Genomic DNA, 20525 nt, shown 5'->3' on the forward strand with positions numbered 1-20525 from the left:
CAGGGGCATGTCCAGTCGCCCTTCCTCTTCCTTATGGGACTAGCGCTGTCACTACGTCGACTTCTGGTCCCACGACCGATGTCATCATATGCTGCTATGCACCAAGACTGCATGCCGAAATGCTGTACGAGGCCAGCGAGGCCATCGAGGCCAGCGAGCCCGGTGTTGTAAAACTCGCAGTCACCACCTGGTCATGCTGTGCTTCCTGTGAGTTGCTCGCACATAGCGGTGGCTCTGGGTCAGTGTCGGTCAGTCATTCACAGAGCGAGTCTGTCTGTGTGTATTAGCCGCGAGGGCGCCGTCAGGAGTAACAACCATAACCGCCTTACTTTTGTTCGACTACATATTTCATCCGCGCCCTCCGTCTCGGAAAGAAGAAATGAAACGGATGTAGGCCATCTACAATTTACCTTCCTCCCGCCGCCGCCCCGCAAAGTCCATCCCTGTTTCGCCGTTTGTTGCTAGTCAGGCTCGCCCAATGCTGCATACTGCTACTGCCGTCCAGCAAACTCGAACAAATGTCATACACGTCCTGAAATAAATCTTCCTAATCCTGAGTCCGTGTCAACCGCTCCACACTTGGCCACGTTTTGCCTGCTTTACCATCGTTCCGGTAGCCCCCCCCCCCTGCTCTGGTGTCTCTCATCTGTGAGCGCCAGAGTATTTAGGATTCTGGTCCCCTCTTCACTACTCCTGTTCGCTACATTCGGCATCTACCACACTACCTCTCCACATCCACACATATGTTTCTATCAACATGGCGGCGCGCTCGGCGCGATGCCTCAAGTCAAACCACCTCTCAGCCACCATTCCCCTACCGGCAGATGAGCATCCTATGTTCGTACCCTTTCATGGTCACATTACATCCCTATATATGTATGCTAATAGACAACACAGCGCTGTGTCGACTATGCGAGCCTGTAGCATTCATGTCTGTCTTTCCCTACAGCCATTCCATGATGCAGTCATTCGGATTTGAGACAGAGAAGGAAATCGTCTTCTATGCCGGAATGGTCACGTCCGCTTTTGCCTTTGCTGAATTCTCGACCGGAATGTACTGGGGCCAAAAGAGCGATCGTGTCGGACGTAAGCCTGTACTCTTGACAGGCATGTTTGGGACTGGATTTAGCATGCTCGCCTTTGGATTCGCTCCAAATCTTTGGTTTGCGTTGTTTGCGCGCGCGATTGGTGGCTGTCTAAACGGGTGAGACCATGTCAGGGATATGGACATGAAATTTGATAGCTAACCCGTCACGCTACAGGAACATGGGCGTAATTCAAACTACTGTCGCGGAGATCGTCACAGTCGAGAGTCATCGTCGTAAGTCTGCAAGGCTAGTCTCGTTTTTCTTACGAACACTAACGTTCTTTAAAGCTTTTGCATATAGCATCATCCCATTCATATGGGCAATTGGGTGAGTTTACTACAACCTTCAGCTCTATCACACAAGAGCTGACGTTATTTAGTTCTGTAATCGGAGCCTACTTGGGTGGAACCTTATCGAATCCCGTGAAGGCATACCCAGAACTATTCTCAGCCGGCAGCTTCTGGGCGAGATCATTCGAGAAGTTCCCATACCTTCTACCCAATCTTGTTTGTGTCCTTGTGGTATTCACAGGGCTCATTATCGGCATCTTGTTTCTTGAAGAGACACACGAAGTCAAGAAGCAACAGCCTGACCTAGGATGTCAAATAGGGCGATCTATCTTGCGCTGTTTCCCCTGGTGTGCTGCTCAGACCCCGGATGCGTATGAGGCAGCGTATGACGAAAAGGGTAGTATGACCGATGGAAACAGTGCGTTACTCCCACCCCGTCCCTGGCTCGACACTTACGGTACCAACACAGCCCTGGCGGATGATGCCGGCCTTGTAATAGCTGAGAAGCTGGAGGAAGAGGCCACATCAATCGCCCTACGCAGGGTCTTTACCCCCCAGATCCTTTCTATAGTCTGTGCTACGGGCCTTCTAGCTTTGTAAGTAATCAAACGTACTAATGTCGCCGCATGGCGCTGACTCTAAATAGCCATACGATTGCCTTCGAGCAGCAGCTTCCCCTGCTCATGGCTGCCCCTCGCTCGACAACAATTCCACAACTACCTTTCAAGTTCCAGGCTGGCCTGGATATGTCCGATAAGACAATTGGTGGGATCCTTTCCACGCAGGGCTGGCTTCAAATGATTGCTCAACTCGGCCTGTTCCCGTTCGTCAACCGGTGTCTCGGCAATTTGGTAACATTTCGACTCGTGGTTTTCGCATACCCAATCCTCTACTTCTTGATTCCTTACCTGGCACTCTTACCCACCTCGGTTCAGGTTCCAATAATGTATCCAGTCCTGGCGTGGAAAGTAGTTGCCCAGTCATTCAGCTATCCTTCTGCTGCAATGATGCTACAGAAGCTGGCCCCTAACAAGAATCGAGGATCTATCAACGGTGTGGCTACGTCGTCACAAAGTATCTGTAGAGGCTTTGGGCCGCTCATCTCGGGAGCCATACAGTCTCTTGGAACTTCGCACGGCTACTCAGGAGTTGTGTGGTGGTTCTGTGCGCTTATATCTCTCATCGCAGCGCTCGAATCGCTCTTCATGTCGGGTGATAAGGAAGCACCGGTGAAGGACGTCGAGAACGCGCTGCTAAAACACCCATCACTGCTTGAAGACGTCGACAGCGATTGCGAGACCACTATAGGAGACGAAAGCGATTCTGAAGACGAGGGAACGCTTTGTAGCTCCCCTCGCCCCGAGTCATTTGATGGCTCTTTTACTCTCAATGGAGCTAGCGATACCATGGCTTTACTGCCCAAGCGGCATTAAAACGACAAACACGCCACTAAACGACCACCTCGGATTATGTTCTTTTCACTTGTGTTAGCGACTGTTCGGCATCATTATTATCATTACTATCATCATCATTATCATCATCATTTGCGCAAGGAGTCATGGGCCATTCGGCAGGCAATTTTCTGATAGAAAAGTCCGCGACGGCTTATACCCAACTGATACCCAATCCTGTGTATTTATAGACATGGCATAGACAGAGAGACCGTGCATGGGCCATTACGACGTTTAGGCTCAGCACTTAGCATATTCGAAAACCAATGATCATGATATCTTTTAATATATCAGAGTGTGTACCTGCATCTCGGTTCTGGATAGGCACTATATATTGTGCGATGTATCATAGATGTAATAGCCAGCATAAGAAGTCAGCCAATAGGTAAGCAAGCGACACTAGGTACGGGCAGTTATGTAGGCGCCTAAGCAAAGATGGCACGCCCCCCCAAATATCCCGCGCATATATCAGCCTATCTCGCTATGACGATCTCGCCTACTCTACGTGTCTAATTACTCTGACTGACCCACAAGCTCTCAGTCTCCGATAAGGCGCAGCTTGTATCTTTCAGGCGTAATACGGATCATAAAACACTCCCATACAATACACTTCTCCTACTTCACTCAACGCTTCGCCAATGTCGACTCTGGAGATTTCGCGCTGCTATTGACCTTAGCCTTGAACTGGTTCAATTCTCCTCCGTGTTTCTTGCGTCACGCCGTTCTGCAATGCGTTGTGCCCATGACGGTGTCCAAGCGATCGCTGGAGGAGGATGAAGACAACTGTCCCACCACGACATCTTCATCTACATCGTCCTTCCGCAATGTCTCCGCCTGTAATCGCTGCCGTCTGCGCAAGAACCGATGTGATCAGCGACTGCCTGCTTGTGCATCGTGCGAGAAAGCGCGTGTCAAATGCGTGGGCTACGACCCCATAACGAAGAGGGAGATACCCAGAAGGTGGGCGCCGTAGCTGCAGCCAGACCTGCCTCGAGCTAACCGTAATGCACAGTTACGTCTACTATCTAGAATCCCGTGTCAAGTATCTAGAACGATTACTGAAAGACACCTCGATCGACTTCCTAACCCCGGACAACTTCAATCCAGATCTCGAGGCGTCTGGCGCACCGGACAAACAGAAACGCCCTTCGGACAATGGACCTTATGATAATTCGCCTAGCGCCGCTGGTGCAGACACAAGCGGGAAAGATGAAAAATATGATAGAGAGAAATTGACCAAACTAGTCTCGAACATTGGAATGGTGTCAGTGCAGGGAGCCTCTGACCCAAGGTTCTTGGGCTCCACGTCAGGCATCTCCTTCGCAAGAGTAGTTTTCGCAGCTGTGAAAAGCTCCATGTCTGGCGCATCTTCAGAACGCGGAAGTGCGCGCGGTAGTAAAGCAACCTTGCAAGCCGCCGCGGTCAGTGGAGGCACATCCATGAGAGATTCCTTCTTCGGCCTCCATACGAAGCCTACCATCAAACAAGCTCCGTTTCCCGATCGTGAGCTAGGTCTCAAGCTTGCAGAACTCTATTTTGAGCATGCAAACCCCCAGATTCCCATCTTGCATCGAGGCGAGTTCATGAAAATGTTCGAGCGGGTGTACCAGGATGATGAGAGGAATCGGACGGCCCGTGAGTCATACATGCTGAATATCGTGTACGCCATAGGCTCTGGAATCATCATGGGAAGTTCCGAAAGCGGTGACTCGCCTGAATCTGAGGACAATGGTCCGGCTGCGAAACCTCCGAGTCCTCCTAGCAACAAGAGACGGAGATTGACTGCAGTCCAGCATCAGCCTGAAGAATATCATGCGTCCGCGATCATACATCTAGAATCTTTCTTGGGTGCAAACTCCGCAGCTGAACGCCCAGAAGGCTTTGGCGGTGGCTTAGAAGAACTACAAGCAGTCTTGCTGCTGGCTGGTTTCGCTCTACTTCGACCCGTAGCTCCTGGCTTGTGGTATATTGTAGGAGTTGCAGTCCGTTTGGGCGTCGATCTCGGGCTCCATTATGAGGATGGCCTCGGGATCGACAGCCCCGTAGTTGAGACAGATGGTAGAAGTCGAAAGCCATCTAGTGAATCCTCAGAGAGCGCGAACGCGAATAGTCAGAGAGTTGACGCGAAAGAGCGAGGCCGCAGACAATGGGTACGAGACCTGCGAAGGAGATTATGGTGGTGTGTCTACTCCTTCGATCGCCTCGTGAGTACCTGCGTAGGTCGCCCTTTCGGAATCACTGATCAGGTCATCACCACCGAATTCCCCTCTTTACTAGATGATAAATATATCACACGAGAGGGGTTTATCACTCCGCCAAATGGCTCGGAGAAGCCTAGCTATAAATGCGTAACGTACCATTACATTCGATTAAGACTACTGCAATCAGAGATCTTGCAGGTGCTACAGTATAAGCAGGCTCAACAAGTTCGAGCCAACGGAGCCAACCAGACGAATGCCTTTATGCATACCGGGCTGCCCTCCCCATTCTTGTCAGGATTTGCTGACTTCCGCTCGTGGAGAGTGGACATCGACCGCAGATTATGGGAATGGAAGGAATCTGCCCCAAGCCAAATCGATGCTGGCGTTCAATTCTCACCACTATTCTTAGAGCTGAATTATTGGCAAGCAGTTATTATGCTCTATAGACAGAGCTTGATTATACCCTCAGCTCTTGCTGGTGAACTTGGAGACACCAACGGAGATGTTACCAGCCCTTCAACTATGGTCGAGGACCGCGAAGATGAAGACACGGTCTACTTGAAGGTTGCAGAAGCTGGCCAAAAGGTCTTGAAAATCTACCGGCAATTACATCGCGTGCATTTGGTCAACTACACATTCTTGGCAACACATCACCTCTTCATGGCCGGTATATCATTCTTGTATGCAATCTGGCATTCTACCGCAGTCCGGAGCCACTTGGTCAGTATGCTCCATCCTGGTTTCGTGTTTCTGCTTACGTTTGATCCACAGACACTCGATGATGTTGATTTTACCGTTCTCGCCGCTACGTCTGTTCTAGGAGATCTAATCGACAAGTGTCCGCCAGCAGAAGCATGCAGGGATGCTTTCGATCGTATGAGCAAAGCAACAATTCAGATGTGCATGTCTACGACTGGTTTTGGCTCAGCATCTCGCGTCGCCCAGTACCAGTCCACGATTTCTCCTATAAGTAGTCGAGCCGACGAGAGCTCAGACACTGAAATGGGCAGCTCGGGGTATCAGGGAGGAGGGTACTTCCAGCGACACTCCCGAAGATCTGCTCCACGCTTTGATATGAACCTCCGCGATCTCTTCAGTGATGAAGAAACCGACGTGCGATCTTTCGGTCGCATCAGCAATCAAATAGGCCGGCCTGGGCATCTACAACAACAATTACTTCAACAAGATCATCTTCATCAGCGACAATCACTTCAGCAGCAGCAAGAACAACAACATCAACATCAACATCAACATCAACAATTACTTCAACAAGATCATCATCATCGTCAACATAAACAGCATATCAAACCGGAACCGTCTGTGTCCCCTACTACACGTACTCACGATCCCCCACAACCACAAGTTTTTAACCCTAACGACCCAACGATCAATCCACCTATAACGCTCTCTCCCCAATCGCATCATTCCCATGTACAACATCAACACCAACAGCATCAGGTGCAAGTCTCGCCATACCAGCTTACAAACACCCATCCTTACTCTAATTTTGCCTCTTCGATCTCCAATACCTACCCTGATCTTGGACCCTTCTCAGACCTCGACTTCTTAGACTCATTCCCCGTACAGGGCGCCTCCTCGGGACTGACAGGAATTCACGGCAACGGACAAGGCGACGTAGGAGGTGGTGCTTCAAGTGGGCTTGATCTGGGCTTTGGTATGGGCTTCGATGGTAATCATGACTGGAGTGAAGGCAGTGGGGTGGATCTGTTCGATGGATTCTTTTTCGGGGGCAGTGGTGGGGGTTTATGAAGTCAACGTTTGGGCTGCCATGAACAAAGTGTCATTTCTGGAGTTCTCGGTTGTGTTGATTGGATAGACTTGTCTGAGGTGCGGCGATTCCCTGTCATCGGAGGTCGCCGATGGTCTGGGTGAATTGAGTCTCCGAGGAGACGAGGGTTTGGGGGCGGGGGAAGGCAAGATAGACACAGCAAAACGGCTGAAGCCCGGATGTATCATTGGTCTAGCTCATGAAGCAGAAAGCTTGCCTATGCCGCGGAATTGATCTTGCGTTACGAAGGTCACGAATTCTCTTGTCACCGTCTGACTACAGGCAGGTAGTATCTATCACATTCAGTCAAATCTGTGACCAATCCTCAGGGACCTCCCAAATCTATTGTGTGTCTTTATGGTATCTTGGTACGTACTCGGTAAGAATCAGAGGATCTGGCGTGTCCTGTGGTCGCGGGTCGGGGAGGAGATCTTACTGCGTAATAGTTATGCCCTTGACGGCTCAGAGTCAATCTCCAACCTTATCGCATCATACTGCACATAGACGCTCTCGGGCAACAACGCGCTCTCATAATCCGTCGCATTTGCCGGTAAGCTCATGACAAACTCGTTCGCACCGTCTTGCAACCAACTCACTGGAAATTCGTACTTGTGCGCTATATTGTAACACGATATTTCCGAGCGCACGGCACACGAACTACTGTGGTAGTACGGTATTACCCATGGTGCTATGTCTCTGTTGTTCACGCTCACGGTCAAGGGGAGATCAGCGTAAGGCTCGGAGCTGTTATATACATCCGTGTTCCCGGCTGCCGTCTTTGCGCCTGCGAGTTGAACCGTGAATATCGCCTTCGTTGCGTCCGCCATCTGTTCGGCAGTGGAATTGAAGCTGAATAGGATCGTCCAGTTTGCGACATTCTCGAAATATGGAACAGGGCGCAGCGCGTTCGCTTTTCCCCCGTACACGCTCCAGTGCACGTAATTCAGATCATCCAAAGAGGACTTCCCGACCGTATACTGTACACCCTCGGGGAACTCGGTTGGGAAATCATATGCAGCCCAGTAGATGCGGTACTCGGGCGGGTGCAGCGTGCCATTTTGGGATGGCATGCGTCCGTGTCGATACTCGCCGCTGCTTTTGTCCGGTACGCCGATGCGGAAGAGTTCTGTACCAGATGATTCCTCGGTCCAGCGTGCGCGTGTGTGCGTGCTTTGCTCTGCGGAGATGGAGATCCCGTCGCGGATGTATTGCCCAAAAATACCGTCGGCATAGATGGTCAGACGATACAGTCCAGCTACGACGCCGGAGATTTGCACGCTGCCAGACGGGGTTATGGAGGCCCAGTATTGGTATGCGCTGGTGTTGAAGACGTTGTCCTGGAAGTCGTAACCCGAAGCTGTGAGGATGGCTATGGGCCGCGATGCGCCTTGAGGTAAGTCGATTGTGCCTGTCCAGGAGCCGCGACCGGAGGTTGGAACGTAGCCCGAGACATGGGGCGCGATAGAATCGTAAAATGGCTTGTTCCACGAGGGTGTGGCGAAGCGTGCGGCATCGGCGCGGAGCGCAGAGAGAGGAGTGCCCGTGATATTGGTATTGAAGTGTAAAAATGACGGCCCAAACGTACGATCGAAGCCATGTGTGATCTTGGGCGTCTGGTCGCCGTGATGGTTGGACGAGATGTAATTGTACACGATGCCGTCGACGGTAAGGTCGGAGTGCAGCGGCCCACCAAAGTAAGTATCACGGGTATTCATGACAAGCCAGGCTCCGTATACATTGCCGTTAAGAGTTCGAGAGCCATCGGCAAAGATTCCATGCACATCATGGTCGCGCCAGGCGTCCGCAAAGGTGTATTTCGTAAAGTATGGGGCGATTTGCTGGACATACGGGTCGGCTGCATTGTTGACGTCCCAGGTTGCATCTTGGACTGTTACCTGGTGGGTCAGATTGGGGAGAGGGCCGTAGAAAACTTCATTTGTGCTCAGATGGGTCCAAATTGGCGTATTTGGTCGAAACAGTGTGCGGAATTCCTGCAAGTTCCTCAGAAAAGGGGTTGTTGTATTCCGATACTCCAACCGGGAGAACATATGCAGGCCAGTCTCGCCATCACGGAGAAACCAGTACTGCTCCAACCTCTGACCAGTCGGAGGGTATACCTCACCCATGACGATACCGCCATACATGGTCCCGGTGCTATCGTTCCCAGTGAAGACTTTGTAGTAAGGATCGATCGATCCAGGGGTGTAGAAGCCGCTTGGGATGCAATAACAGTCAAGGTAGGGGCCAATTCCACTATTTGCCGCCCCTGATGCTCCCCCAGGGGTCGGTGTTTCGTAGCTTTTGGTTCCCAGTAAGTCCTGCCCATCAAGGAACACATTGTCGATGGCACCTGTAGACTTATTTACAGTTGTGAAAAGGCGATCATTAGTCAGAACAATCTGGAAGCTGTTCTCCGTAGCTATGATCGCGGCCGTTGAACGACCCAGAAGCCAACCTGCAGAAAATAGTAGATACAGTCTGAATTGCAATATCTGGTTCATCCTTCCAGTCATGATGACAGTGCTTATGGGTGCTGCGGGTACTTGAAATTTATAGGAAGACTTATAGGATATCAGAGAGCCCGGATTCTGGAGGGGAAGTCACGCTATTCAGGAACCCACATTCTTAACCTTGTATATATGCAGATCTATTCTTTCGAGAGAAATGTAGCTTGGCGATAGAGGCATGATCACAATTCTAAAACGCTCTATAGAGTCTTTACGTCTGATGTCTATGTCAGCTGGAAAATAGAAGTTTGTTAGGCTTTATAAGTGTAAATCCCAATGTATTGGGTAGAGCAGTTCAGAAGAATCGTATTGAGCTCGGTCAGTGATCAGCCGAGACGGACAATCCATCTCGCTTGACATTTCGTCATGAAGTTCAGCACTGACCGATACAGGTGGATGGAATGAATCCCAGACAACGCACGAGTCACCATCTTCTTTCATTCATCCATACATCGCACAATTCCAGGATGATAATCTGGCGATGCCGTAGCAAGGCACCGGAGAATTACTGAAAGCATTGCGGAATCATTCGGGGACTACTGAAGGGCTACGAACCCCTGTTACATGAAGTTAGAGAGTAGCTCTCGCACCCGGTCGATGCCATGTACTGAATTTTGCTTTGCTAATGGCACTCCCAGCTATCGACGTCGTACGGATCAGTACCTACAAAGGTATTCGTTGCAGGATATCTGAAGTGACATCAGCACTGTAGAACAATCATGTAGATTTAAACGAACATACTTGCAGTGCCGCCTTTGAAAGTGTTGGCCTGCTAAAACTGTGTCGTTCACGAACTTAGTTCCCACGATATGTTCTGGTGCTCGTCCATATTCGACCCAGTCAACCAACGCAGCCAATATATTTTGAGAACTTTCAAATGGTACGCCAGCCGCAGACACGCCTCCACCTTGTCCAAAGACCCAAGCACCCGGCCCAGTATTGCAATGATTCATTCCCGAGATTCGAAAGAAGCGGTAGAAAGAGTCAAGGTCACCGGACATGCCTATGTTCAGACGGTCCCACAAACGGTTTGAATTGAAGCTCGAAATTTGGTTGTCCTGCTGGCCGTGGAATGTCAAGATCTTTCCACCACGTGCCTTGAATTCATGTAATTGCCTTGGGAAAGTGCGAATGTTTGACGGATTCCTAGACTCTGCTGCCTGGATATCCCGAGGGGTCATTCGGCTACCGTTCCAAGAGGGGTCATACACGACATAGCGGTACCAGTCTAAGGAGTAAGGCCAGGGAGCTCCGTTGTAAAGGCCTTCTGATGCCTTATCTTCGCTGCCAGGCTGCATTGCCGGATATAGTATCTCGCCATGAGCGCCTGTCATGGGTTTGAAGATACGGCGAACAGCTTCAACTTGAGCAGTGCCCAAGCAGGTCGTGGAGCCGGCATGGACTGCATCAGACCCACAAAGTAGTGCACCTGGATCGAAATTACAACGGGTAGGATCTTCGATGATACCATCCTTTGCACCATCAAGGGTGTCGCATTGCCGAAGGACTTCTTCGTGCACCAGACCTTTCCACAACGCCTGGTCAACATATCGAGCATCCCCAGATCCTCCCGTCATAGGATAAAAACTACCTCTCCAAGATATCATATGATTGAAGTCGACAGCGGGTGAACCCGCAACAACTCCATCGTAGTCAGACGGAAACTTCATGGTAGCCTTGATACCTTGTCGGCCACCTAGGGAACATCCCAAGTAATAAGACTTGCTATGGTGTTTCTCATAGAAAACGTGCAAAATTTTCTTACCGAACCCGGTAATAGTGTGTAAAGAACGCCAGGCAAAATCAGTGACTATATCGTCGTTCTCGTCAAAGGAAACGCCGGTGGTCCCGTTATGACCGTTGTTGCTACCGACGGCGGCGAAACCGTTGGACGTCGCATAAGCCATATCTTCGTACCTGATACCTGCAGGAACAGTCAGGCAGCGGCACATAATATCGCCAATGCGTCGACCTACATCCATCTATTCCTCCATTTCCAGTGGCGAGAAATCTACCAGACCAATTGCTAGGAAACCATGCTTCGAATATAATACTTGAACGATGTGATGTGGGCAGACTCATCGCGATGCGACATATATCCTGTGGTATCAGTTGGCTCGGACGCTTACACGACTGATCATTGTCCGGAAACTGTAGGGTGGTCTTGGCTGGAATGAATGCGAGAGCCGTTACAGTTGAGTTTGAGTAGTATCGCCCGGGATCGAAGCGCAGACAGCGTGCTTCAAAGAGGGACAGAGTATACACCTTGCAAATTATGACAGTCCACAGTAACGATAAAGTAAGAATCATGGTAATTGAATACGGTGTTGAAAATGAATCAAAATTTGTCGACCTTGCCAGCATGTACTTGGGACGATGCTACACGATAAATCGACTCGAGGCGCGGAGATGTAGACAGCAGAATCGGCACTTGACCCGTTGACCATATAATTTTATTACCAGGCCCCCCTTGTTGAAGAGTATGCGAGATGTATTGGTGCTTACCAGCTCTGTAGTTTCACTAAGATGTTACTGGTAAGAGGGATGGATGGATAAGAGGGCCCACCAATCCGTATATACATAGTTACATGGGAAAGCTTGGCGCCCGATGTTCGCCCATGTCACCAACACACACGATCAAGTATAATTAATATTCTTATATACTACTACTATACTACTCTTATATAGTATTTAAGAGATAGTATAACTAATATATAATACTATAGATCCTTAATATTCTCTCTATATCCTTCTAGAGCGCTTTTAAATATAGGGGTATATAGCTAGCTAGACCTAAGAGTATCTTTATATAACTTACTCTTTTTACTCTTTTTCTTTAGTTTTAGAGGTATTATAGATAGTATAAAGTAATAAAAAGGGTATAGATATATAATTAGGATTATATAGAACTAATATATAGTAATTTTTATAGCTATATAGGTATTATATAGTAGTAATAGATAAAAATATTAATTATACTAAATCGTGTGTGTTAGTAACATGGGCGAACATCGGGCGCTAAGCTTTCCCATGTAACTATGGATATACGGATTATAACCGAACATCAATTACTTATTTAAAACCTATTTCTTTGTACTATCTTTCCAAGTAGAGCTATATATATCTAAGTAGATATATAAGAACATCAAGGGTATAATATAATTAAAAGTAGAATTGTTTTAATTTCTAAGAGTCGCGTGAAGCAGGGTATAGATGGATACATCTAGAGTATCAAAGTAGGCTCGATGCGGACGACAAATTAGGCATAGTTAAACGATTCAACTAACGTCCTACATACTCTAGAATCAAGACCATTGAATAAAGGGTACATCTGACACTGATATAAGGTCATCGTTTTTCCAGTCTTGACCCAGGTGTGAGGCATTATGCATCATCCTAGCTAGACCAGTTAACGCATTCAATTCCCACGCAACAGAGTATTGTCTACTATGCCTTCATCAGAACCCCTACAGGCTAGATATATGAAAACTCAAGCCTTCATAGGACTCAGAAAGAAGTGGTCATTCACCGTGTCGAGTACTTCCAATTGCATCCCAACTTCAACCCTACCCTCATTTCTCGGACAACACAACATGCCAAATGCCGGCTTGTGCTTATTGCCCCCATCAATATTTCTATACTTGATGAGCGTATTCCACGGCTGTTCCTTGTTCTTCTGAGCCGTATTCGGGTCGACATTTGGGACCTGGCATCGCAGGCATCGAGAGGGGACGTCCAATATGAACGATCGTCCAGTGGCGGCTGGATCTACCTCCCTGGACTTCGCGTCTGTTTCCGTATGAGCCTTGCTGTATATACGGAGCATCTTCCATGTGTCCTCTTCCCATGGTATATTCCCTTGAAGGATGATGTTGGGTCTGAATCGCTCAATAGTCCAGTCATCACCAATGTTTCCGGTGACTTTAAGCCGTGAATGTAATTCAGACCAGCTAGCTAGAGTGGTCACAAGAATGGGCATCATATCGGCAAACCCGAGACTTTGTTGTCGCCCGAGAAACTGAGGAGCTCCGTTTCCACGAAGGAACCGAGGTGCTGTGTGCGTCCCTTTGTAGGCCAATCTCACATCTTTGCCCAAAAATAACGAGATCTCCTCTGTAAGCTTCTCGGAGAACATGCGGGTCTCAGTACTCCTGCCCCAGATCTCGGCTTCGACGCGCTCTGTATTCCTTCGAAGCCACTCCTCTGTCGGGTATGCTGGCACTGCAATGCGGATAGCGGGGTCGTCCACAGTAAGTACGAGTTCATCTGTTTTATCGTCTAACGAAGTGTTAATTAAGGTCATCTTGCTATCGCCCCTAATGGTAATGAACTTGTATTTGCTCTGTTTCATATCCCAAGACACGAACATCCACTGTCGATCAAGCTCGAGACCGGACTGGAGAAGGTTCGTTGATTTGACTGAGAACCCACGGCATGACTTAACGGGATACACACGAAGATCCACAATGGTTGTTGGGCGTATATTAGGTCGCTGAACAGGAATAGGTCGATACGTAGACTTCGAAGTCGTCAAGGCGCGGCGCAAATAAATGATAGAGAGTACAAAAATCAATAAGGCTGCCACAAGAAGCTGGAGAGATATCTCTACGTCCATCTTGAGTTGTATGCTGCTTGAGGCAGCCAGTTCTGAACGCCTACGGGCTTTGGTGTGCAACAAATGCAAGCTAATTCGAACAGTATGCGACGTCTAGTATGAGGCCCTAGAGTATATCGATGAAGACTACGAGGTTTGGCAAAGAGTTGGTGGAGTGCAACGATTTGAAGCGGTAGTCGAGATTTATAAGGTTGGCATCCCGGCTGGAGAGTAGTCTTGGAGCCAATGATATCATATTAAATTGATATTAGTTGCGAAAGTGGGCCTAACCCTACTAGTGCTCGGTCTGCCATATCCGCGGCTATAGCACACAGCACACCATGCCCTAAATATACACATTAGAGTAACACTTTAGTTCCAGTGTGCAACGATATTTGCAAATAGGTATGCCTACCATATGTTGTTTGATAGCAGACAGTCAGTACTGCTTTCTGGCCATGGCCATAACACGAAACGTACAATCAGTTTTATGTAGAATTCAACCTCGAGGTCGACACCCATCCTGACCAAACGCCTCAGCTATACCAGAAGAAATGCTATAGCTTCGTCAATCGCCTCCGGAGATGCGACATACTACTGCGCATGTCTCATGAATCTACCCAGAGATGGTGGGGTTTCGTCCATTTGTCCTTCAGCTCTTTGTCGCTGCTCACGGGCCCTAAGCTCAGATATCATGGCTCGTTCGTCTGCCTCGAAGGAGTTTTCCTGTTCTTCCTGCCATCTCGAAAGTACCCGGGATCTTTGAGTCCCGACCGTCTCAGGACGTGTATGTGGTCCTTGAGGTCTTATGGCTGGCGCAGGGCGACGATGGTAGCGGCGTGTTCGCTCGCGGGGTGGAGTCCAGCGGAAATTCGGAATATCTACCGGAGGTGACGAGCTATTGAAGGAGCGACTCGGTGGAGAAGACTTATAAGCGCGGCCAGCCTGGCCTGAATTGAAGTGTGACTCGCTCTGCAGAGAGCCACACCTTTGGCGTCCGTGAGGTCGTCTGGGCTCACTGCCTTTGGATTAGATATATGCTGCCGTGAACCAACTATTGGGAGAAAGTCTTACTTTGCGCCCAGCCTTATAGCAGCTGGCCCTTTGCGACTAGGACACTCATATCGGGTGTTCTGGCCGTTAATGAGATGCCTATCCTGCTCGTGAAAATCATGAATGAAACCTGTGATCGAGTTGACGTCATTCATCTGGGCTCCTACAGGACTATACTCTCGGGAAGTCGAAGCCATTCGTGGGTTCTCAGTGAGCGACATGTTGGCTATGGCCAATGTCGGAGAGGACTGTCCGAGCAGCGGGTGAGGACTGCTGCCAAATTGAGATGCAGCGGCATCACTTGGTGGACTGTAAGTAACATGACACGCTGTTCCAGAAAACTCTGTCGCGGATGCGCTTCTTCCTACGTGTGCACGGGCAAGTCCAGAGCGAGGTGGGCGACGTCGAGGTAGACTGTTGAATGGTGATGATCCGAAAGTAGACTCCAATAAAGATGGTGCTCTAGACATTGCTAAGCTCGCTCTTTGCTCTACCATGTCCAGTGGCGACAACATGTTGTATATTGCAGCCTCCATAGCAGACTCTGGCACGGGTATGGGCCCCAAGATTTGTACAGGGTAAGTTTCATCCGAGTAGCTCGCAGTTGTCACAATGTTGGTCGAGAGCTTTTCGTCTTCACAAGTGAGTGCTCCGGGACGAGGCAGAGAGGAGCGAATGAAGGGCAATTCCGGAAAATCGTGCAATGACACCGAAGCATTAGACAGACTAGAGCGTTTCCATTTGGCACACGAAGTAGACTGTCGCAAGTTTTGTTAATCAAAGACTGAAGGCACAGGAAAATTATAGGACCTCCAGTCGCACTGACCTGCGCAGCCGCAAGGCCATTTTGGTCGTCATAATCAGAGTCAGGCGTGTGGTTGTCACAAGTACCGTTATATTCTTTTGGTCCGATCCCAGTCTCTTGTGATGCACCAACACCACGCCCGGAAAAGCCCGACTCGACCGCCTCGGTGAGATCACAGATCTTTTTGATAGCTGGGATTCCTCTCTTGGTTCCGGCACTCGATGAAAGTAGAGTAGGAGACGAAGCATGATGTATCGGTGAGCAAGTACTTAAGTCGACTTGTGCCAGGCGTGCTGTCAACGCGCTAGAGTCATCAGAGAACTCTGCAGACGAAGGGGTAGCGTACTGCCATCGCAACTCGGAAAGATTTGCTGTTGTGATGGCGTCGTTTCGGGAGCGCTGCGGTCCTTGTCTGGATTTTGGACCACTGGTCTGTGCTGGTCGACGAGGCGGCACTTTATCGACCTTATTCGTATCAACAGCACGCCTTTTGCTTGCACGACTGAGAGCCTGCTCTATATCTGCTGCAGTCAAGGCGATCTCAGAGGGCTTGGTCCTGATCATGTCGAATAGCGAATGAAAGCGACGCAGGGTATATCCAAAACAACACCGAATAAGAAAAGCAAACGTAGTGGCAAGTCGAGAGTCGAGAGAAGAGTAAGACAACAGGAGTGTATGTGAATACAGATATCTCACTGTTGCAAGCGCTGGCCATCGAAGCTTCCTGCTGCGAGCATTGTGGCTCCTGAATCAAGCCTAACAGCCTACAACGTACCTATATCTCTGAGATGTCTGGAGATCCGGGTGGTTCTTCCTGTGAAGCTGGAATAGGAAATTTGGACGACATGCCGCATGTTTCGAAAATGAAACTGCTGATATGGTTGAGTAGGCTGCACTACAGCCATATGGGACCCTGATGCCATGAACGAAGGTTCCAGCGTTAATTAGTCTGTCTTAGTAACTTTAAGTCGAGAAGGGTGTAGGGTGGTGGTGGTGGTTCACGGTAATTACCTACTTATTACAATACCTACAGTATAAAAAACGTACAGTATTTAGTGGTGGCATTTGCCGGGGGTGTGGCGCAGTACCGACTCGCCCAGCAGCAGGCACCAACACCAACAACACTAATTACCACTGCACCACCTAAAGCACCATCAGGGCTGCTTGACCTCCCCCCCTGCGCATCCGCCCGCCCGCCGAGCCAGGTAGAATACTGCCCAAACAGCAGCCCCAAGAGCCCCAACAGCCCCCAGAGTAGCCTAAATCTAGGTAGGTTAGGTACCTTGTCAGTCTCAGGCAGCTTAGTCCTATCCCCCAAATTACAGCCCTTCAGCCACCTGCACCACCACAACACACAACTTTGAGATAATAATTGATACCCTTAGAAATAAGGCACCACTTGCTGTCTGTCTATCGTGACCTGCCCATCGACCTACTACCTCCCCAGTCGCCTTTTCCATCCCTTTCACTCTTGTCACACTCCATAACCCTCGGTGGCAGGCCTGCTTATTGTCCAGTTCGATATAAACGTCGTCTTCGTTGGCTACCTCACCTCTCTTGCAATATCACCAGTGCTTTCCAGCCTTCAGTCTCCAGTCTTCAGTTCCCCAACTCCCCCTACTCCGGCTACATCCACGCCTCGCGACTTCTATACCATCCTCCCACGCTGTCCCATGCACCACCTGCATCGTGTCCAACTGTATACAATTGTGACAGAGAGTCTCCTCCGACTTCTGAGACTGCCTCACTAGCTGAGTGAATTTTCGCCATGAATGGTGATCTCAGTCTTTCCCAGTCTCTGGGCGGCCTGCGCATTGCGAATCCCGATCACGACACATCGTCTCCCTCACCACCACCAGCACCACCACCAGCACCACCACCAGCCACTCCTGCTATGCACTCTCCGTCCTCTCACGCAAATCCACAGACCTTGGACTCTTCCACAAGGTCAGTAATTGATCAACGCAGGTCACAGGGTGTACTACCGTCCCTGGACTCCGACGATACCTCCGCGCTCGGCTCTCTAGGCTTCAATCCGGAATCCTTCGTACCATCGACTTCCGATTCATACCCTTTATCCCAATCGTCTAGCCCTGAGCAATCAATGGCAGACTCACGATTATCACACCGGCAATCATTGCCTCTCGCCCACCAAGCTGCAACACAAGCACTCTATGGCGCTTCCTCAACCTCGACCCGCTACCACCCATCCTCCAATCCAGCCTCTCGTCCAATGTCCAGCATCTACAACCATCCGAACATTTCCACAGGTTCAGGCATCAACTCTGGTGGTACCTACAGATATAGAGACGATTCAATTGGTCAGACCTCTGCAGTTGGAGTCAACCGGAGCAGCTCAAGAGCGGCTGCAGTTGCACTGCAGGCTGGTATGCCGACCCGGGTGACAAGTCAAAGCTACAGGGCACCGCAATCGAACTCTATTGCTAGCGGAGCAGTTCCTCCACGAAGACCATCGAGACGGGTCCCGGAAGGTCAGCTGCCACTATCAGGTTCATCCTACGGCCTCGAGGGTGGGACTATCTCGAGCACCGAGGACTGGAAAGATAGGGGGGCTGCAATCAGAGTACAACAAGATGTTGACGCAAATGGCAAGCCGATCTCAAGAGTAGTGAAAAAGGGCATCCAAGATTTCCAACTCGGTAGAACGTTAGGAGAGGGCTCATACAGCACAGTGTTTGCTGCAACAGATCGATCTTCTGGGCGAGAATTTGCTATCAAGGTTCTAGACAAGCGACATATCATAAAAGAGAAAAAAGTGAAATATGTTAATATCGAGAGGGACACCTTGAATCGACTGACAGAGCACCCTGGTGTCGTTCGACTCTACTTCACATTTCAAGATGAACGATCGCTTTACTTTGTACTCGGCATGGCAAATGGTGGCGAACTACTTGGATTTCTGAAGAAGACCGGAACGTTTAATGAAGAGTGTACAAGGTTTTATGGTGCGCAAATTTTGGATACGATCGATTATATACACACAAGAGGCGTCATACATCGAGATTTGAAGCCGGAGAATGTCCTCCTGGACGAGCAAATGCACGTCAAGATCACAGATTTTGGTACTGCGAAACTTCTTGATATGAAGAAACCCTATGGAGGCACTGGGGTGACCTCTGGCGATCCCCTAGATGGCGCGGATATCGATCGAGCGGTGTCCTTTGTTGGAACGGCGGAATATGTAAGCCCTGAGCTACTGACGGAGAAGAATGCTTGCAAGGCTAGCGACTTGTGGGCGTTTGGGTGCATGATATATCAGCTATTGACGGGTCGGCCGCCATTCAAGGCAGCGAACGAATATTTGACTTTCCAAAAAATAGTAGGCCTGGATTACACGTTCCCGGAGGGATTCCCTCCGTTAGCGCGCGACCTGGTAGAAAGACTTCTCGTCCTTGATCCGGCTCGAAGGTTACCCATTGAGCACATCAAGAACCACCAATTCTTCGATGGCATCAACTGGGGTATCGGTCTTTGGAAGGAACGCGCTCCTCAACTCAAGCCATATAACCCATCTGCACCAGACGTCTTCCAAACCCAATCTGGTATTATCTCTGGTGGCCTATTCTCTCGAGCTTCAGCTGTACAGCCTCATGCTACAGCAGGCCCTTCCACGATCAGCCCAGCCGTCAGTAGTGCTCCTTTACGACCCCACGCCCCAGCAAGACTGATCACAGAACTGCCACCGCCGAGTCAGTTGGACATCGAATGGTCGCCAGTACTCACCAAAACGAATGAAAGGATTTTGAAGCTTGGAAATCTCACTGTAACATCAAGTGCTGGACCTCATTCTCCAACTGGAAAGACAGCCGAATCCGAAACGCCGAAAAAGTTCTCTAGATTCTTTGGGGGCAGCTCACAAAAGAAAAGACAAAGACTGGTCATGGTGACATCTAGTGCAAGAGTCGTTCTGGTCCCAGCTGGCGGAGAGGAAAAGAAAATGAAGCAGGAGGTCTCACTCTTGACACCGGGTACCACTTACAAAAAATACCAAGATGCTCGAGGTTTGACCTGTTGGTGTGTTGAAACAGTAAGTCCAATTAAATCATGTTTTCAGCAGATGTATGCGGGATTAACGTTCGTTCAGCGTGACAAACACATCGTTTTTGAAGATCCTAAAGCCACTACAAGCGATCCCGACGGCAGTGCATTCTCGTGCCAGGAATGGATGGATGTCATAGAACGAGCCAAGGAATTCGCAATGCAACAACATAATGCCAACTCTTATTCTGTGGAATCGTTCAACGATATGGGCTCAGTAATTTCCAGTCCGTCTGGCAGTTTAGGAGCGGATGCCGCTCTGGAAGGCGTAGATGTCCCCCGAAATCGATATCTTTTGAAGGATCACGGAGACAACGATTCTGTCAAGAAGAAGAACCGTTTCAGCAAACGAGTCTCTAAGAATGGACTAGCAGCTGTCTTCTGACAGGCATACCTCTCCCGGCACCCTCAATGACTTTTTTGCGTTTTCTTTTCGCACACATACCCTCCTTAAACTGTTTCCACTTTGCATGGACTCGCCAAATAGCATTTGCACACACACCTCATCGGTGATAGCGACTGGCGTTTCGGCGTTCTTATTAAATTCCAGCCTAGCTTCTCACCCCATTCATCACGACCTGTTCGATTTTCCCCTACTACTACTCGAAGACATAAATGCCGTGTGCGGTGTGGTAGTCATCATGCTGTAGCCGTATTTGTGTACAGCTGTTGCAGATTGAAAAAATCT

The 20525-nt window shown here is 49.4% G+C and overlaps 7 protein-coding genes across 7 annotated transcripts; 3 read left to right on the forward strand and 4 right to left on the reverse strand.

The window, feature by feature from the left end:
- Positions 1 to 743: 743 nt before the first annotated feature.
- On the forward strand, positions 744 to 2811 carry EJ05DRAFT_439788 (MFS general substrate transporter; the record flags this gene model as incomplete). Its single annotated transcript, XM_033741891.1, has 6 exons — positions 744 to 837; positions 898 to 1204; positions 1263 to 1321; positions 1376 to 1415; positions 1468 to 1974; positions 2025 to 2811. The coding sequence occupies 6 exons, from the start codon at positions 744 to 746 to the stop codon at positions 2809 to 2811; spliced, it is 1794 nt and encodes a 597-aa protein (XP_033600251.1).
- Positions 2812 to 3571: 760 nt separating this feature from the next.
- On the forward strand, positions 3572 to 6800 carry EJ05DRAFT_501322 (uncharacterized protein; the record flags this gene model as incomplete). The annotated part of the gene is made up of 2 exons (XM_033747105.1): positions 3572 to 3789; positions 3842 to 6800. The coding sequence occupies 2 exons, from the start codon at positions 3572 to 3574 to the stop codon at positions 6798 to 6800; spliced, it is 3177 nt and encodes a 1058-aa protein (XP_033600252.1).
- A 232-nt stretch (positions 6801 to 7032) lies between these two features.
- EJ05DRAFT_401736 (rhamnogalacturonan lyase) lies at positions 7033 to 9451 on the reverse strand. Its single transcript, XM_033741427.1, has one exon. It carries the CDS (start codon positions 9330 to 9332, stop codon positions 7266 to 7268), a length of 2067 nt encoding a protein of 688 aa, XP_033600253.1. The 5' UTR covers positions 9333 to 9451; the 3' UTR covers positions 7033 to 7265.
- Positions 9452 to 9615: 164 nt separating this feature from the next.
- EJ05DRAFT_477018 (feruloyl esterase B) lies at positions 9616 to 11854 on the reverse strand. Its single transcript, XM_033744164.1, has 3 exons — positions 11303 to 11854; positions 10068 to 11250; positions 9616 to 10015 (listed from the first exon to the last, which is right to left on the reverse strand). Exons 1-3 carry the CDS (start codon positions 11634 to 11636, stop codon positions 9949 to 9951), a joined length of 1584 nt encoding a protein of 527 aa, XP_033600254.1. The 5' UTR covers positions 11637 to 11854; the 3' UTR covers positions 9616 to 9948.
- Positions 11855 to 12565: 711 nt separating this feature from the next.
- On the reverse strand, positions 12566 to 14232 carry EJ05DRAFT_401811 (uncharacterized protein). Its single transcript, XM_033741428.1, has one exon. It carries the CDS (start codon positions 13939 to 13941, stop codon positions 12817 to 12819), a length of 1125 nt encoding a protein of 374 aa, XP_033600255.1. The 5' UTR covers positions 13942 to 14232; the 3' UTR covers positions 12566 to 12816.
- Positions 14233 to 14514: 282 nt separating this feature from the next.
- EJ05DRAFT_486813 (uncharacterized protein) lies at positions 14515 to 16342 on the reverse strand (the record flags this gene model as incomplete). Its single annotated transcript, XM_033745566.1, has 3 exons — positions 14515 to 14938; positions 14995 to 15731; positions 15800 to 16342. 3 exons carry the CDS (start codon positions 16340 to 16342, stop codon positions 14515 to 14517), a joined length of 1704 nt encoding a protein of 567 aa, XP_033600256.1.
- A 1669-nt stretch (positions 16343 to 18011) lies between these two features.
- Positions 18012 to 20222, forward strand: EJ05DRAFT_493369 (kinase-like protein; the record flags this gene model as incomplete). Its single annotated transcript, XM_033746108.1, has 2 exons — positions 18012 to 19826; positions 19884 to 20222. The coding sequence occupies 2 exons, from the start codon at positions 18012 to 18014 to the stop codon at positions 20220 to 20222; spliced, it is 2154 nt and encodes a 717-aa protein (XP_033600257.1).
- Between the last annotated feature and the right edge of the window lie 303 nt (positions 20223 to 20525).

This window comes from Pseudovirgaria hyperparasitica (assembly GCF_010093815.1).
Source record: "Pseudovirgaria hyperparasitica strain CBS 121739 unplaced genomic scaffold EJ05scaffold_9, whole genome shotgun sequence".
Classification (NCBI taxonomy): Eukaryota; Fungi; Ascomycota; class Dothideomycetes; order Acrospermales; family Acrospermaceae; genus Pseudovirgaria; species Pseudovirgaria hyperparasitica.

Excerpts from the sequence above, each read along its gene's own strand:
- EJ05DRAFT_401736 (XM_033741427.1), bottom strand. The coding sequence starts at position 9,332 with ATGACTGGAAGGATGAACCAGATATTGCAATTCAGACTGTATCTACTA.
- EJ05DRAFT_477018 (XM_033744164.1), bottom strand. The coding sequence starts at position 11,636 with ATGATTCTTACTTTATCGTTACTGTGGACTGTCATAATTTGCAAGGTG. Across the intron at positions 11,251-11,302 it reads AAATGGAGGAATAGATGGAT|GTATCAGGTACGAAGATATG; the intron begins GTAGGTCGACGC and ends CTGTTCCTGCAG. Across the intron at positions 10,016-10,067 it reads TTTCAAAGGCGGCACTGCAA|ATATCCTGCAACGAATACCT; the intron begins GTATGTTCGTTT and ends ATGTCACTTCAG.
- EJ05DRAFT_401811 (XM_033741428.1), bottom strand. The coding sequence starts at position 13,941 with ATGGACGTAGAGATATCTCTCCAGCTTCTTGTGGCAGCCTTATTGATT.